This window comes from Chelon labrosus (assembly GCF_963514085.1).
Source record: "Chelon labrosus genome assembly, chromosome: 16".
NCBI classification, from domain to species: Eukaryota; Metazoa; Chordata; class Actinopteri; order Mugiliformes; family Mugilidae; genus Chelon; species Chelon labrosus.
In genome coordinates, this window is record NC_140349.1 from 9,994,401 (window position 1) to 10,009,159 (window position 14,759).

Here is a 14,759-nt window from a genome sequence, read left to right on the forward strand (position 1 = left end):
TTTTTGTTTTTTTGGGGCGGTGACATAAAAAGCTGAAAGTACAGAGTTGTGACACTGGACAACAAAGTGTGTCTAAATGAATAATAAAGAGGTCTGGTCACAAACCAAAGAAACTGAGAATTTATTCTGAGGAGGATATGGATGTCCCAGTTATTTGAATATTCACTCCTAACCACATTACACTTGGGGTAAAGTCCGATAATCACTAAAGTCATCTGTAACAGTTGTAGTTTTTCAGAATAACCACACAAAAGCTCCTCTAGTTTTCCAAAAATATCTTTTTTTTATTTCACATGAAAATCTTTCACATTTATCATATTTATCAAACAGTTTTTTTTATATAATCTATATATATATAATATATACATATTATACACTTCTTACTTACACATGTACAAAATTAGGCAACAATTCAGATTTTGTTTTTGTTTTTGTTTTTTAAAAAAGGACCGACTTCAATGGTAGTCATACACCGTTGTGCTTCGTTGATCAAGCCAGCCTGTCAGGTGAAGATGTGCTTGGCAACTCGGTTTGATGCTGTGTCGTTTTCTGTGCTGTGAACCGGTGACGATAACATTTTCAAACGATTAACACGCACACAAAAAAATTACTTGATTACTTCACTTTGTGTTGAGAAGCTTGTTTTCAACATGATGGGGGGAAAAAAAGTAAAGCACTGTGATACACAGGGTCGAGTCAGCTCGATCAGCTCTTTGCGTCGGACTGTTTAACCGATACAGGGGCAAGATCGGACAAAACAGAGAAGTCCAGCCTCTCTGCAATACACACAACATCTCAGTGTTCGCTTTTGGCAGACAAAAAAAAAAAAAAACATTTTAGTCTCAACACTCTTTCAATCAAACGCTCCAACAGCTCACACGCAGTCTATTCAACACGCACGTCTTTCCCTTTCACACAGCTTCTACCTCCGGGGAGAGAGAACGAAAAGCCCTCTCCTCTGCCAACAGTAAACATTTCATCTCGCGAGCACATGGTATATACAGTAAAACTTCTCAGCTGCAAATGTCATAAATTATCTTCACAGAATGTACACGTAACATAACTCAACGTAGTGTGTTTTTTTTTCGTGTGTGCGGTACTGTGTCTGTAGTGTGTCTGTGGTAGTGCTACAGTATATAAGCACATGGTCTGCAAAGGAATGGTTATCATGAGAACAGCTCCCGTGTCTGTCAATGCTACATTTAGAGAAAGCGATCACTTGGGACGTCAATGTCACTCAATACCATTACGATAACAATACAAGAAATAGTACACGATACTCAAGGGTGGAATAGTGTACAAGTCGGAGAGATGACTGATCTTTGGCTCAAACGGTTTAAATGGAGATTACTTTTTCTTTAAATGCTGATTCATTTCATCGGAATACAAAGCCCAAATCTGGTTGCGCTGGCGCCTCTGCTTTTGATTGTTCTTCATCCACTTTATGTTCCTCCTCAATTTCTTCATATTTTCTTGTAGGGATGACCTCCAAAGAGGTTTTTTTTCAACCAAGGAGAGCTTTGTCTTTCAAAAACACACAAAAAAAAAATCTTCTGAAAAATAAGACAAAGCACAAACACTTGTCTCAAATGCTCAAAGTTACTCGGCACATGTTGTGCAAAGTGAGTCCATGTGTACTTCGCGAGCTTCAAAAGTCTCTCCCTGTGGCCAGCACTGGGCATTGATTTTTGAGTCAGTGGTTTCCGAACCCCACGGACCGTCTTCATTGTAGTCCCTGAAAGAAAAACAACGTCTGCCAATAGAACCCCTCCCATGTGCTCTCAGTGCAGCAACAGCAGTAATGAGAAAGGGACTAGCAATGAGAGGATCGAGAGGGATGTAGCTGCCGCCGCAGAGTTTGTCCGTACACTCTTCTGGACGTCTGGCAGGATTACCACTGGGTCGTCTGCTTTAAGAGGGGAGACAAAGAGGACACATTAGCACCATAGATTTAAACCCTGCCGCAATCTTGAGTATCCCTGCATTGTTAGAAAGGAGGCAGGGTGGGTCAACATACCTGCAGGCAGTCTGTTGGACGGGTTGTGAACCCCTCCCCCAGCTCCAACTTCAGCCCCACCTGTGCCTCCCTTGGCTACTCTGGCCTCTTGAGAGCCTGAGAGAAAATTTAAAAAAAAGCCATCAATTACTCCACTCGTGTCTTGTTATAGCCTAACAGGACTGTTCCAGGTGATTGTGGTGGTCTCTTTTCATGCAGGTGGGTGGTTAAACTCACCATCAGCAGCTACGACGTCCACCCTGAGCCTGAGGCACTCTTGGCCATGGTGGTGCAAAGGTTTGGCTGCGGGGAAGAGGAAAGAAACAACACAGGCGTTAACATCCTAACTAATGCACTTATCCTCTTCTGGCCCCTTAATCCACCTTCATGCACGGGCGCAGACAAACACACACACACACACACAAATAGTTTGGCAACAGAAAGACACAGGGACAAATCCTTAGGAGGCCATCTGTGACCGGGCAAAGTGTGTCTTGTCCTGCCGTTTATCTAATTACAACCATGGTCAGGGTGACAACATTGCTTGTGCCCGTGTGGTCACATTCTAGCAGGGGCAGCATCGCAAAAACTCGGCAAACTTGGCAAGCACCCCGGTTTATGTACGCGTTAAGCTCCACAGGGGTGGCCGACCAACGAGCTCCGGCACGTCGCGGCTGGTACACAAATAAGCTGCAAAAACTTCCCCGCTCACACTTTCTTATGAAAGGGACTTTCAGCCGTGGCAGCAATTACACATGATGAATCACATTCACTGCTAGTTAGGCTCTGGTTAGCTTTTCCAGTAAAGCCACCACAAGGTTAACACTTGTGTATATGAGTGAAATATCTCCATAACTGTCGCATGGATTGCCATTAAATTTGGTGCAGATGTTCATGTTCTCCATGATTCTCAGGTCTAGTTTGAGTTCAGCACTAAAACGCTAAATAAAGGAAGCACAGTGACAAGTCTGAGCACCACTTACAGATATAATAGTAGCTTTCTCCTTGGCGAAACTCCTTTCCCAGAGTAAATGGCGTAAAACGCTGGAACTTTTCCGAGAACTTCTCGGGAGCGTGAGGAGCGAACGGATGGCCGCACTCCCAGCGCATCTGGTCGTACGATTGGGGCTTGCAAGACTCGTAGTCCTCGCGCTCCACCATGTAGAGCACGTATCGCTCGGCATCCAGCATGGCCTTCTCACCCTGAGGGTAATGGGGGCAGACGATGTCCAAGTAGTCATTGAGCTTCACCTCTACGGTGTAGTCGTCCCATAGAAACCTGCGGGGGAAGAGGCAGAGGAGGAAGGTTACGCAGGTGGCAGGAGACGGATAACTGTGGTTATAGCACTGAAGCAGTAATAAATATAAGCCTCAAAACCTGTGATTATATATTGATTGGCTACACGCTGGCGTACAACAGGGAAATCAGAGGAAAGACTGAGACGCCTGGGAATGGGAGATAGAGAGCAGAAGAAAGAGAGATTGTTTGTGTGAGAAAATTTGTGTGTGTGTGTGCTGAAGTGGAATGAGGAGGGAGAGCGCAATAAGAGAAAGAGCGATCTGCAGAGAACATGCGCATAAATATGGATGAACGTGTGGTTGGAGTAGCTGCTGCGGCATGCTGCTGCGCTGCGAGCTAGCTCTTAGCGCACATTGATCTGGTGTCCCCCCGGGATTTGAATGATGTTTACAGAGAAACATTAGCAGTCCGTTAGCCCGTCAAGACAGGAGATGAGTATCGACATCTGCAGGGCTACACGCGCCCACGCAGACAAGAGCAGCAGAATGCATAATGACCAAATTCACCTCAGCAGGAGCACAAACACACCTGAGTTTAGAAGAGATGCAGACAAGGACAAAAATAAAGGTCGTGTTATATATGTTTTAACCCTTTCATTAGCTCCCGATAGACAGACGAACATACGAAACGAGTCTGGTGACAGTCTGTAACTGTCTTCCACCACACTCCCTCTCATTACAAATACAGAGAGAGACAGTCAGACTGTCTGCCTCCCTCCCTTCCATTCCTCCCTTCGCTCCTCCACCCTCTCCGCCCTCTTTACGATGGTCTTTAAGTAAACTAAACTTACACCACCTCCTCTTGGACGTGCCTCAGAGGGCACTGGCGAGAAGGGAATACTTTAAACGACACACGCATAAACAATCTAATTATTACCGAAAGTTTAGACAAGTTAGATAACAGTTTAGCATACTTTAAATTGGCTTTATCTCGACTGCCCATGATTCTTTTCCCCTTCTGGATTCACTTTCAGCGATATTACGAGTTTATCTCCGGGGAATTGTCACTAAAGGTATTTCGGCTTCGTCCCCTTCCTCCTGACTGAGTGAGTGCTCCAGGGGGCGGCTCACGGCTAATGCTCTCTCCTCGGCCAAAGCCATCTATCACCAGCCAGGAGCGGTAGCTGACCGCTAGAAACACACATAAAGTCACACACACTTCCCAGTAATTCCCATCTATCAACAACCTAAAGCTGTTGCTACCTACTATTCACACCCACTGAACCCACACACACACACACACACACACACACACACACAGACACATCTCCCCTGTTACTGTGCTCCCAAGCGATGCCAGATCAGTTTACCGTCTCCTACTGTTCTGGATCAGCGGGTGTTCCTCGAGAATGGATGAAATTTGACAGACTTTAAATATTTTCACAACACACGAGGAGAATGTGTATGTAATATAGGGTTTTGTTGCTCTTGCAATCAATATGTACGTGCTTCGTCGGTCTTTCAACAGCCCCCAAAGAAGAGCCGTCCAAATGACTGCTACTTAATCAGATCTACAGATCTCAAGGAGTTATGAGTTCTCTAAACCCTGCCAGGAGTTAAGCCGACACCTTTAGCATGACGAAAAAAACTCCCCGCGTTCTTTGGGAACTCACTAGCATTTGTCATAAAAACCCTCCAAATGCAACAAGTAGCATTTGGGGAGTTTGTGTTTGTTTGACAAGGTCCATATGTGTGACTAACGATCAAAGAGCACAGGCACAGACCCCAGTTGCTCGTTAGCTGGTGTTGTTGTTTGTTGCCAGGGGTCTCCCTGGCACCCCCTGGTAAAAGGACAGACGCAGTGGCTCCAAACTTCAGTGGCCCTGACTCCTGCTTCCCCCACTGGCCCCCTTCCCCCATCCTTTTACTCCTCTCCGCCTCACTGCATTCCCTCAATACTGATGACCAGATAAGCCAGCAACACAGGCTCGTCAGAAAGCATGCATCTTTTTGGTGCACCGATGAAACTTCCATCTATCCGTGCTAATAACAGTGTGCTTCAGCCAACTTTCAGAGGGGGAGAGCAATAATTATCGTTTTGCCGTGGTCCAGACAGCTTAGTGCTTATCTGCAGTTTGCCTGCCACGCTCTGTTTACCAGATTGGAGCTAAAGTGTTTTTTTCCCCCTGCCACTTTCAATTCCAGTCGAATCGATAACACTATTGAGCAAACAGCGTTGTCTGCTTCAGCCTGACAGAGTTATCATGCCCCTGCAAGCTCTGAAGACACACACAAACAAACTCCCTACGCCCAATCCCTCCCTCCCTCACCCCGAGCCCTGATTACAAACTGGTTGCGGTATGGTCCCAATGTGTTCATCAAAAGGTGGTGGAAGGGGGGTGCAATTAAAACACAAAAAGGGGTATTAAAGTTGCCCTGGAGGGGGGTAATTATGCCCCACTTCCCAGCCCCTTTAGGCTCAGGCTGAGGGGGGAGAGAGCACATGAATAGGCGTGGGCAAGGGGGGTCAAAGGGCTCGAGTTGGGAATGGCTTTTGAAGTTTTCCCCCAGTAAGTGTTTCTACGCGAGTGCTACAGTTGCTTCATCAATGCCACCGTTTCATACAGTGCCTGTTCACCGTTGTGCCCGCACTGATGGAGTACCTCACTTAGCGGAGAGAGCATTTGCTGAATACGCACCAGGGGAGCCTGGCTAGCGCCTTTTATTATTGGCAAATACTTTTAATTATCCTGCTGCCTTTTGTTCCCCTCTAACGCCTCAGCATTGAAACGTCCCACATCATCAGCTTAATTAACTGATTGGGGTAACGCGCTTAAAAGAGAGAGCTTTGGCCTCTGCGTGAAAAAAAATAAAAAGTTTAGCTAACAAAGTCAAATCATGCCACCTTCACTTTAACAGACATAATTTACTTTCTTTCACTCTCCCCCGGTGTGTGTCCTTTGTTATTTCTCTCTTCCAGACTGTTTCTCTCTCTGTGTCAATAACGCCTACATTCATCTCCATTGTTTACCCCCGGAAGCTGCCTTTGGATGACAGTGAAGCTTGAGGCTTCGGCAAACATCACAGCATAGATCGGTGGAGGTACGGCAGACGTGCGGCAAGGACTGTGTGTGTGTGTGTTCCGTCTGCCTCAGCCCGATACCTTCAGCCGAATGATTGTTTATGTCTCAGTAGGTGTGTGTGTGTATGTTGCGTCTCTCAGGCCCCGAGGAATCTGGGAGGGTTTCAGCCATGATAAGGTGGATAATGAATGCCAATAATGAGCAGCAATGATAGCAGCAAGGGAATGTCAAGTGGTCAAATGTGCGAGCACATCTGGTTCAAAAAAAACAAAACACTACAGACTGTTCCTGGTCACTCGTCCTCCTCTCCTAAGAAGGAATTCCTGATTTATTGGGAGGCTCTTCAGTAGTAAGAGTCTAATCTCTTTTCTTTAATCTCTCTCTGGCCGGCGTTTTGCTTTCTTCTCCACCTCTATACCCTCCTTTCATCCATCCATCACCCTCTCATCTCTGCTCTCCATCACCCTGCGGAATGCCGGACCTCTGAGGCCAAAGGGATGTGGATCAAAGGTCGGACAATCGGCAAGTCAGCACCAATTTTGCGGACAGTAATAAAAAGCCACTGCAGGAGAAACTACACAAATCTGACTGCTGCACGTGAAAATGGGAGCTCTTGTCGTCTTAACCTGTCACCCTAACCCCCGTAAGAAAGATTATTTTCCTCCTGAGCTGTACACATGCCACGAATGTGACCCAAAAGTTGACTCGCCAGCGTCACGGATGAATGAACCAGAAAGCGGGGACCACCTAATCGGCTCGTCCAAGCCTGGATTACTGGGTGGAGCAGAGGCTGAGCTGGGGTCCATTCACCAGCACCAGACCCTGCTTAATACAGGGGCTTAGAGTGGACGGCGAGGCCCAGAGCAGGGGCTGGTGGTAAAGGGTGAGACAGGCAGGGTGGAGCTTTATTTTTCTCCACCTGCATTGTTCTCACATTGAGAAGGGGTATTACTCCTTTACACAGAGTTCAAAAGAGACAAACTGTCTATGTATATGTGTGTGTCTGTGTGCGTAAGTGTGTCCGTGGTTGCGAAATGGGAACCGGGAGGTGTTAACTGGATAATGAAAGTCACTGGACTCAAGGGAGCAAGATAAATCTGTGAAAAACTCATGACTTTACAAAGCAGGTGGTGCAGCAGGGAAAGGTGAAGCCTTTTAGAGATGTATCATGAGCTTAGTTAAGCAGGCCTGTTTAATGTTATCGCACAAGTTCTTCTTGTTTCATCCGTCTATCTATCCATCCATCAATGCCAGCCGTCCCCTCCCACTCTCTGTCCGTCTTTCATCACTCAATAAGCAAACCAGACCCTCACGTCAACTCCGTCCTTCCCCCCACCCGGACTCGCCGAGCCAATCGCGACCTGTCCTGGTGGCATTCCAAATATGCGACTCTCTGACCCACCGTTTGCCGAGCCAAGCACAATGCGATGCGGGCCATGCGGGGTGTCGCCATAGAAACAAATATGGTCCAACTCATTGGGCTCCTCCCTTTTAACATAATATTCCAGCCTTTTCATTCTTTGCGCCGTGTGACTTTTTGTCATCCATCTCAATCAGCCTTCTCTTGTCTGTCGCTCGGCCTTTGTCTGCGCGGATCATTGGTCATTCAGCCGGCGTTCTTGGCTAAACCGCCCCGGCTCGTTTAGCCACGCTGCAAAATGACAAAACTTTAAGTCCAGCAAAGAAATAATAATTGGCTGATTCCACCGCACTACTGGATGAATACATATGCTCTTTCCGACTGTCTCAAGTCGTCCCCTGAGCCATTTGTATCTTGTAAGGGCTAGAGCAGAAAGGTCACCGCTGACATTACATTTCCCAGGAGGTAAATATCTGTGCAAGAAAATCAATTTTGCTGGATTGATTTCCAAAGAAGATACTCAGTATTATGATTTTCATGCTGCAAACACAATCTGGGATTGCAGCTTCTTAATTAATTCCACTGGGGATAAACATTGTGTGCGGGTACATTTGTTAAAAAAAAAGAGTTTTCAGATTTAGTGGCACCCCTTGCTTACAGATACAGTTAAATGGTAGTAATACAACTCGGCCTCCAGGGGTGGCAACACTTGCCGTGGGGAGATGTTGACACACCACATCTTGACTTTCAACAAACAGGACAAAAAAGAGGGAAGAGAAAAAACAAAAGTTACACAATAGCCTGTATTTGCACAACAAAACAAGCACAATGGTACATTTGATAGATGGTATCTGACTCTCGCTGGCTAATTCTTCCTCATTCAGATACATGCACTGAACGTCACCAAGACTTGACAAACAAGTCTGGGGGACCCACGTACACACTATCTCTGGCTCACACACGAGAACGAAAAGTAAAAACGCAACTGGTCCATAATCGTAAATCTGTGTACTAATAGAGCTGTTCTTCCTCTCTGCGATTTTTGTGTGGGACCAAACAGTTGGAAAGTAGCGCAGAGTGGAGGAGCACAGTGGGAAGGATCAGGGGAAGTCTGGCGTGTAGATAAAGGAGAGGCAAAAGTACGGGCAGGGGGCAAAGAAACTCACGGCGGGGTTGACCGGGATGACACAAATCAGAGGAGAATCCCAAATAGAGACGTACAGATATCTGACAGCGGGGCAGGCAGAGTAGGCGGCTCCCAAATCACCATCAAAGCCCGACACTCGAAAAAACAATTAATCACTGCTAATCTCTGCGCCTTTGCCCTTCGAACATATTAATTTCTCATACAAGCCTGGGAAATCCAATCAACTCCCGCGTCCACACTTTTACCGCCTCGCGTGTGTTGGTGTGTGAGAAAAGCATTGTTTATTGTGCAGACAGGATACGCTGCTTTCCCGGGAAAAGCCGTTACCAGGAAGTGCAGCACTCCACAGGAGACACACAGCAGACAGCTCGCAGACTTCGGTAACGCCGTCAGCACGCCTGCGGGAAGTTAAAACCTTTGCCCTGATTCACTATCTAGCGCAGTCAATAAAGAAGCCCTCCTGTCTCAGACACCGCAAGAACAAGTGGGAATATTGAATGGATAGAAAATCTGAGTTTGGAAGAGAAAAAAAATAACATGGTCACAGAGGTAAAGTCTTCCTAGGATTGTAGACTGTAATGATAGGGTATGTTAACACACTCCAGTGATCACTGAGCCTATAAGAAGCGATTACCAACCTCTGGACAATCTCTTTTCCCCAGATTGAATTCACCAGACAGATTACCGGGTCAGATTAAGAGTGGTGTGGAAGGGAGGGGAGGGGGACAGACGATTTAAGAGAAATGTGGAGACAGACGTAGGAATTTTCTGAAGAGACTCCTGACCGAATGAGAGTAACGGGTTTGCGGCGGGGTTTAAAGCCAAGGCTGGATTAGGAAGTGAAGTGGGAAACCTGGATGTTTTTCGAGGAAAGTAGTTTTGGTTCAGATTACTTGGAAATTGCAAAAAAAAAATCCCTTATCTATTGCACCCAACTAATCACACCCACCGACGTGTGCGACTCTTATCTTTCGTCTCTCGCGCACGCGCACACGCACGAGTGGCAAACAAACACGAGTGCACACAAGTTTTGTTTTTTTGCTTCGTACATTTCCTTTCTCTGTTAATTGGCTCCGAGAAGGGCTCCACCGCTTCCAAGGCTTCAGCAAGACACTCAACAAGAGGGGACAGGCATGTGAAAAGGCCAGGAAGACGGCAAAAAAAAAAAAAAGTTTGCTGGGAAGATTAGAGCAGCTTTTCATGAGGAGGTAGAAGAAGGAAGCCTTAAAGGAAAGAGTGAAGGGGGAAAAGGCGTGAAGAGAAGGGCAAAGTGCCTTGTGACGGATCGCCATGGGTGCCAAGAACGATAAAAAAATTCCACACCTCTTAGCATGCTTCCCTTCTTTCTCCCTTCTCTGAGAGCCAGAGTTGGAGGTGAGGAAATAATAGACTGAAAAGGGGCAGCTTGTAAAGTTGAGATAAAAGCTGGTGAAGGAGCGAAGGGGACTGAAAAAACAGGAGGGGGAAGACGGAGAGTTTCCCAGAGGCAGAGCCACGGCCGTGTGAAGAGGGGCTGGCCTGAGTGGCAGCCAGTATTCAGGGACCACCGCCGTGACAGAATGACTGACAGATTGATAGAGGCCGTGCCACTTCATCACATCGCGAACTCTGACCCCCGATCAGTCACACCAGTTACTATTCTCTTTCTGTGGCCCACCGTGAAGACCATTCCCCCAATTTGTATGGGGCGCATCACAAAACCGAGCCACATTGACTGGATAAATACCAAGAAAATCCTTCATGTGGGTGAAACATACCTCAAATAACTCCCGTTTGAGCCAGCGCAGCACAAAAGCATATTCAGTTAAATGAATTAAAGCCGGCTGTGTTAAGCTAAAGCAACCTGGAAACGTTTGTGGTTTCATCAAAATCAAACGAGCTCATCAGAAAGGCAAACCAAAACAGAATTAGAACGGATTAGCTCCAGCATATGTGTTATGATAGCCGATAGAAAAGGGGAGATGACAGTGATGGAAGAACGAGTCGCTCAAACAGATGTGTACGAGCGAGCCATGAAACGGTTAACAGGCTCGCAGAGCTGGAGACCACAGAACCAAGCTGAAAAGGGAACCTGGCCAAGAAGAGGGGGAGGGAGGTGCTGGAGAGAGGGAGAGACAGGTACAAAGCAAAAGAGGAGGAGGAGGAGGAGGAGGGGAGGTAGAGGTGGTGGAGGTCCACTCATGCTCTGTCAGCAGGAAAAAAAAAGCGGAAAAAGGAGAAAGGAGCAGTGAAAGAGCAGATTATTGCCTCACATTGAAGTTGTAGAGTCCAGAGGGCTCCTGGGACGATGTTAACATCAGTCGCAAGTATGTGTGTGTGTGTGTGTGTGTGTGTACGACTGGGTTAATGTGTATGAGAGTGTGTGAGTCACTTGGACCTGGTGATGCTGTGGATATGAGTGAGCTCATACACGGACACTCCCTTAACAAAAAAAAAAAAAAAAAACACTGGCATGCAGGGACCTAAGCCGACTGGGAACACTGATGTGCCTCTTTCTGGGAATCACGCTGGTGATTAAGCTGTTGCTAATCAGAAACAAAGGTTGGAGCTAAAGCAACAAGTAAAAGGTCAGAAAGTGCTCAAATGCACGCAGCGCCGGAAATAGACAAAAGTAGTCGTTAAAGTACGGGCAGATACGAAGTCTGCGGGCCCCAAGGCGTGTTCGCACACATGCTGAAATTAGAGTTGAGCAGGGAAACTGTGCATGTATATGTATGAGCGAGTGTGCCGCTAAATCCCTCAACAAACACACTGGGAAAGAGGAAATGAGCCTCTACCACATGGACCAAAGCGATCAATCTGAGATCAATTTGATTAACGGCAGCTTTCTGACCAATGGGATGGAACAATTAACCCAGACACTCCCCCCTCCTCGTCCTAAAAAAAAAAAAAAGAGGAAAACACATCCCAGGAGGAGAAGGTGCACGTCGGTCACACTGTATCAAGTATCGGGTCAAAGGGGAGCAGAGATTTCTGGGAGTGATGAAAAGTACCAAATGAAAACATCTCAGAAACTCATGCTTTTTCTGTGAATACAGGATTAAGAGCAGCCGAAGGCAGAGATTTAGCGCAGTCATCTGGAAAAAAGATAGCAAGTGCAAGAGGACGGATTACCAGTATATATATACGAGAGTGATCGCTGTCGTTGCACAGCGGGGACACAACAAAACGCCTTTCCATCTGGGACTTCATCCTCATTTTCAGTGAAAAGCCTTTGTCGCTGTAATTATGGACTTTTCTGGGAACAGTAAATGCAGTAGTTTTAACCACAGGGGAGATCAGGAGGGAGAGAGTGGTTTAGCTTGTGGGCAAAGATTTGAATATTGGCGCACGGGGGGGGGGGGGGGGGGGGGGGGGAGTGTGAGCCCTACGCTGATTGATTTAGCTGGCGTCAGGTGGGGTGATTGAGTGACTGCCTGCCCGGAGTCTCTGTTTGTGCTTGCCCGTCCATGTGTGTCAGACAGAGGGTGCGTTTGTGTAAGGGCTCGTGCAGAAGTTTGTTTGTGGAGGGCAAAAACCCAGCCCTCTCGTCGGCCATTTCACCCCAGCCATCATCAACCATAATTCTAATTGACCCCCACTTATTCCAAACGGCCCCTAACCCCCGACAATTTCGAGCTCCGATTTCTCCTCCTTGAGCAATCCATCTCTCTCCCACGGAGTGACCTACTGGGCAGGCCTCAAGTTACCTCCTCTGTCTCTGTCACACACCATTATTACTCGTCTTACCGCCTGAAATATGAACACCCCTATGTCTCCCTGACAGTCACGTAAAAACCCCATGTGATACCACTTGATTTAGGGGATGCAGCAGCCTCCCACTCCACGCGGAGGTTAGGTCTCGCCGTCAGGCGGGGAGGATATTGCAACAGATATTTCAACACGTTCTGCAGAGAGAGTCGAGCCTGTAAAATCAACACAAAATATATGACCCGTGACAGGGACAAATTGCAGTCCTCCCTTATTGGATTTCAGCACATGAAACAACGGACTTTTGTAATTTATTTTTTTGCTGCAAACAAACATACAGAAAAGATCAATGTGTGCATGCAGGGGATGGCTTTGGAAGAAGGTTTTAGATCACGGGTGGCAGTGTGAAAACTGTACGATCCCTGCTGCCCTCTGCCCACAAAACCCCAACATTTACGCTCAAAGCGGGTTAATTCCCTCCAAAGTGTGAGCCTGTTAAACTACCTCACTGTCAGCCCACAAAGATAAATAGATGACATGCAACTAATCCTGCAGCACAGGTTGCCACACGGATTAAATCTGAACAGGTTCGACAAAGAATCTCAGGTAAACAGCGATATAATAACAGGTTCGAGTCCAGAAAGCTGAAGAAAGGGGGGAGGGAGGGGGGAGGGGGGAGGGAGGGAGAGGGAGAAGGAGAGAGAGAGAGAGAGAGAGAGAGAGACTCCCAAATGTCTTTCATTATCATGACAACAGCAGCCAGTTGCTGCCATCACAAATTCATCACAACCAGCTCGCTGAATATGCATGAGTCGCAAAATATTCATATGCATGTCAATATAACTCAGAATGATTGTATCTGCACTCAACTTTTTTTTTTTTTTTATTTAATGCGAAAAAGAAACAGATTTTTTCTTTTAATCAAATGAGCAACTTGAATAGGTTCAAGTGCTTTGAATTAGCATGGGAGAATATAAATTTAAAAGAGATATTTACTTTGGGTTTGTGCTGTTCCAGTAGACGCTGTGCCGCTCCGCAGAGGCAAACCAGGCGCAGACGCTCACAACGACGCCCAAAATCCAAACCAAATCCATGGTGGAGAGGGAGTGGAGGCGTGCAGAGTGGAGACACAACTCAGGTAGGTTGTGCAAAAGGGAAAAAAAAACAGTAAAGAAAAAAAAAAAGTTTAACGAAAAGAGCTCGTTTTGAAGGCTGCACGATCAAAGAGACACTTTAACGCACGCGGTTGATAGGAGAGAGAGAGAAACGATATGATTCGCAGATAGAGTGGAAAAAATAACTGTGGAGTGTCCGACGCAACTCGACAAATCCGTAGTGAATGAATGCAGGAGCTGCGTGGAGGCTGGTTTTGTGAAACGCCCACAGCCGCAAGCCACGCCCGCCGTGCAAGCGGCGACCAATCAGAAGGCTGTCCGAGAGACAAGGGGGGGTCTCCGCAGGTTTCTCTACATGGAGTACAGTATGTTTACGCATGTGTTGATCATACAGGAGTATTACACCACCGGCATGAGCAGGGATATTTAACTCCTCTATCAGGAGTTGCCCAGTGGCCATTTGAGTTGAACTGAGATGAATCTGAGTCCTGACATTCTTCAGTGCGATTAAATGTCACATCTTGCTGATTTCATGGCTTGCTTGCTCTCATATAGTGACTTAACCTTTAAAGCGTCTCCTACATGATTATAATAATTCAAGAAAGGGAAGCAGGTCATGGTTTTAGGGCCAGTCACGATCATATTGTTCACAAAGAAGCCACTGTTTTTGACATTTATTTGTATAATGAGAATAAATGTTGCTTTTGTTGTGTGTAAAAACTTTTTTTTTCCCGTATTAATTCACTTGAAAACAAAAACAATACGTGTAACTCATTAATATATAATAAAATCCATACATTTCAGGTGTCAAACTGTATTTTATACCGATCAGCCATAACATTAAAACCACCGTCAGGAGAAGTGAATAACGTTGACCATCTTTTCACTATACAATGTTCTGCTGGGAAACTTTTGGACCTGGCATTCATTCATGTGGATGTTACTTAGACATGTAGCACCCACCTAGACCAGACCAGGCACCCCCACCCCATAGCAATGACACTCCTTGATGGCAGCAGCCATCCCCAGCAGGATGCAGCCTGACACAGGCACACACACAAAAACGGTTTAGGAACAACTCAAAAAACATGAAGAACAGCACAAGGTGTTGACCTGGCCTCCAAATTCA

At 46.4% G+C, this 14,759-nt stretch overlaps 1 protein-coding gene across 1 annotated transcript; it reads right to left on the reverse strand.

The window, feature by feature from the left end:
* Positions 1–266: 266 nt before the first annotated feature.
* On the reverse strand, positions 267–13,866 carry efna1a (ephrin-A1a). Its single transcript, XM_084563509.1, has 5 exons — positions 13,512–13,866; positions 2,980–3,275; positions 2,234–2,299; positions 2,018–2,113; positions 267–1,909 (listed from the first exon to the last, which is right to left on the reverse strand). Exons 1-5 carry the CDS (start codon positions 13,607–13,609, stop codon positions 1,782–1,784), a joined length of 684 nt encoding a protein of 227 aa, XP_084419635.1. The 5' UTR covers positions 13,610–13,866; the 3' UTR covers positions 267–1,781.
* Positions 13,867–14,759: the final 893 nt, after the last annotated feature.

Bases quoted from the DNA above. Each gene is read 5' to 3' on its own strand.
- efna1a (XM_084563509.1), bottom strand. From the start codon at position 13,609: ATGGATTTGGTTTGGATTTTGGGCGTCGTTGTGAGCGTCTGCGCCTGG. The intron at 3,276-13,511 runs GTAAATATCTCT...CTTCCCCCGCAG, and splicing joins TGGAACAGCACAAACCCAAA to GTTTCTATGGGACGACTACA. The intron at 1,910-2,017 runs GTATGTTGACCC...CCCCTCTTAAAG, and splicing joins GTCCAACAGACTGCCTGCAG to CAGACGACCCAGTGGTAATC.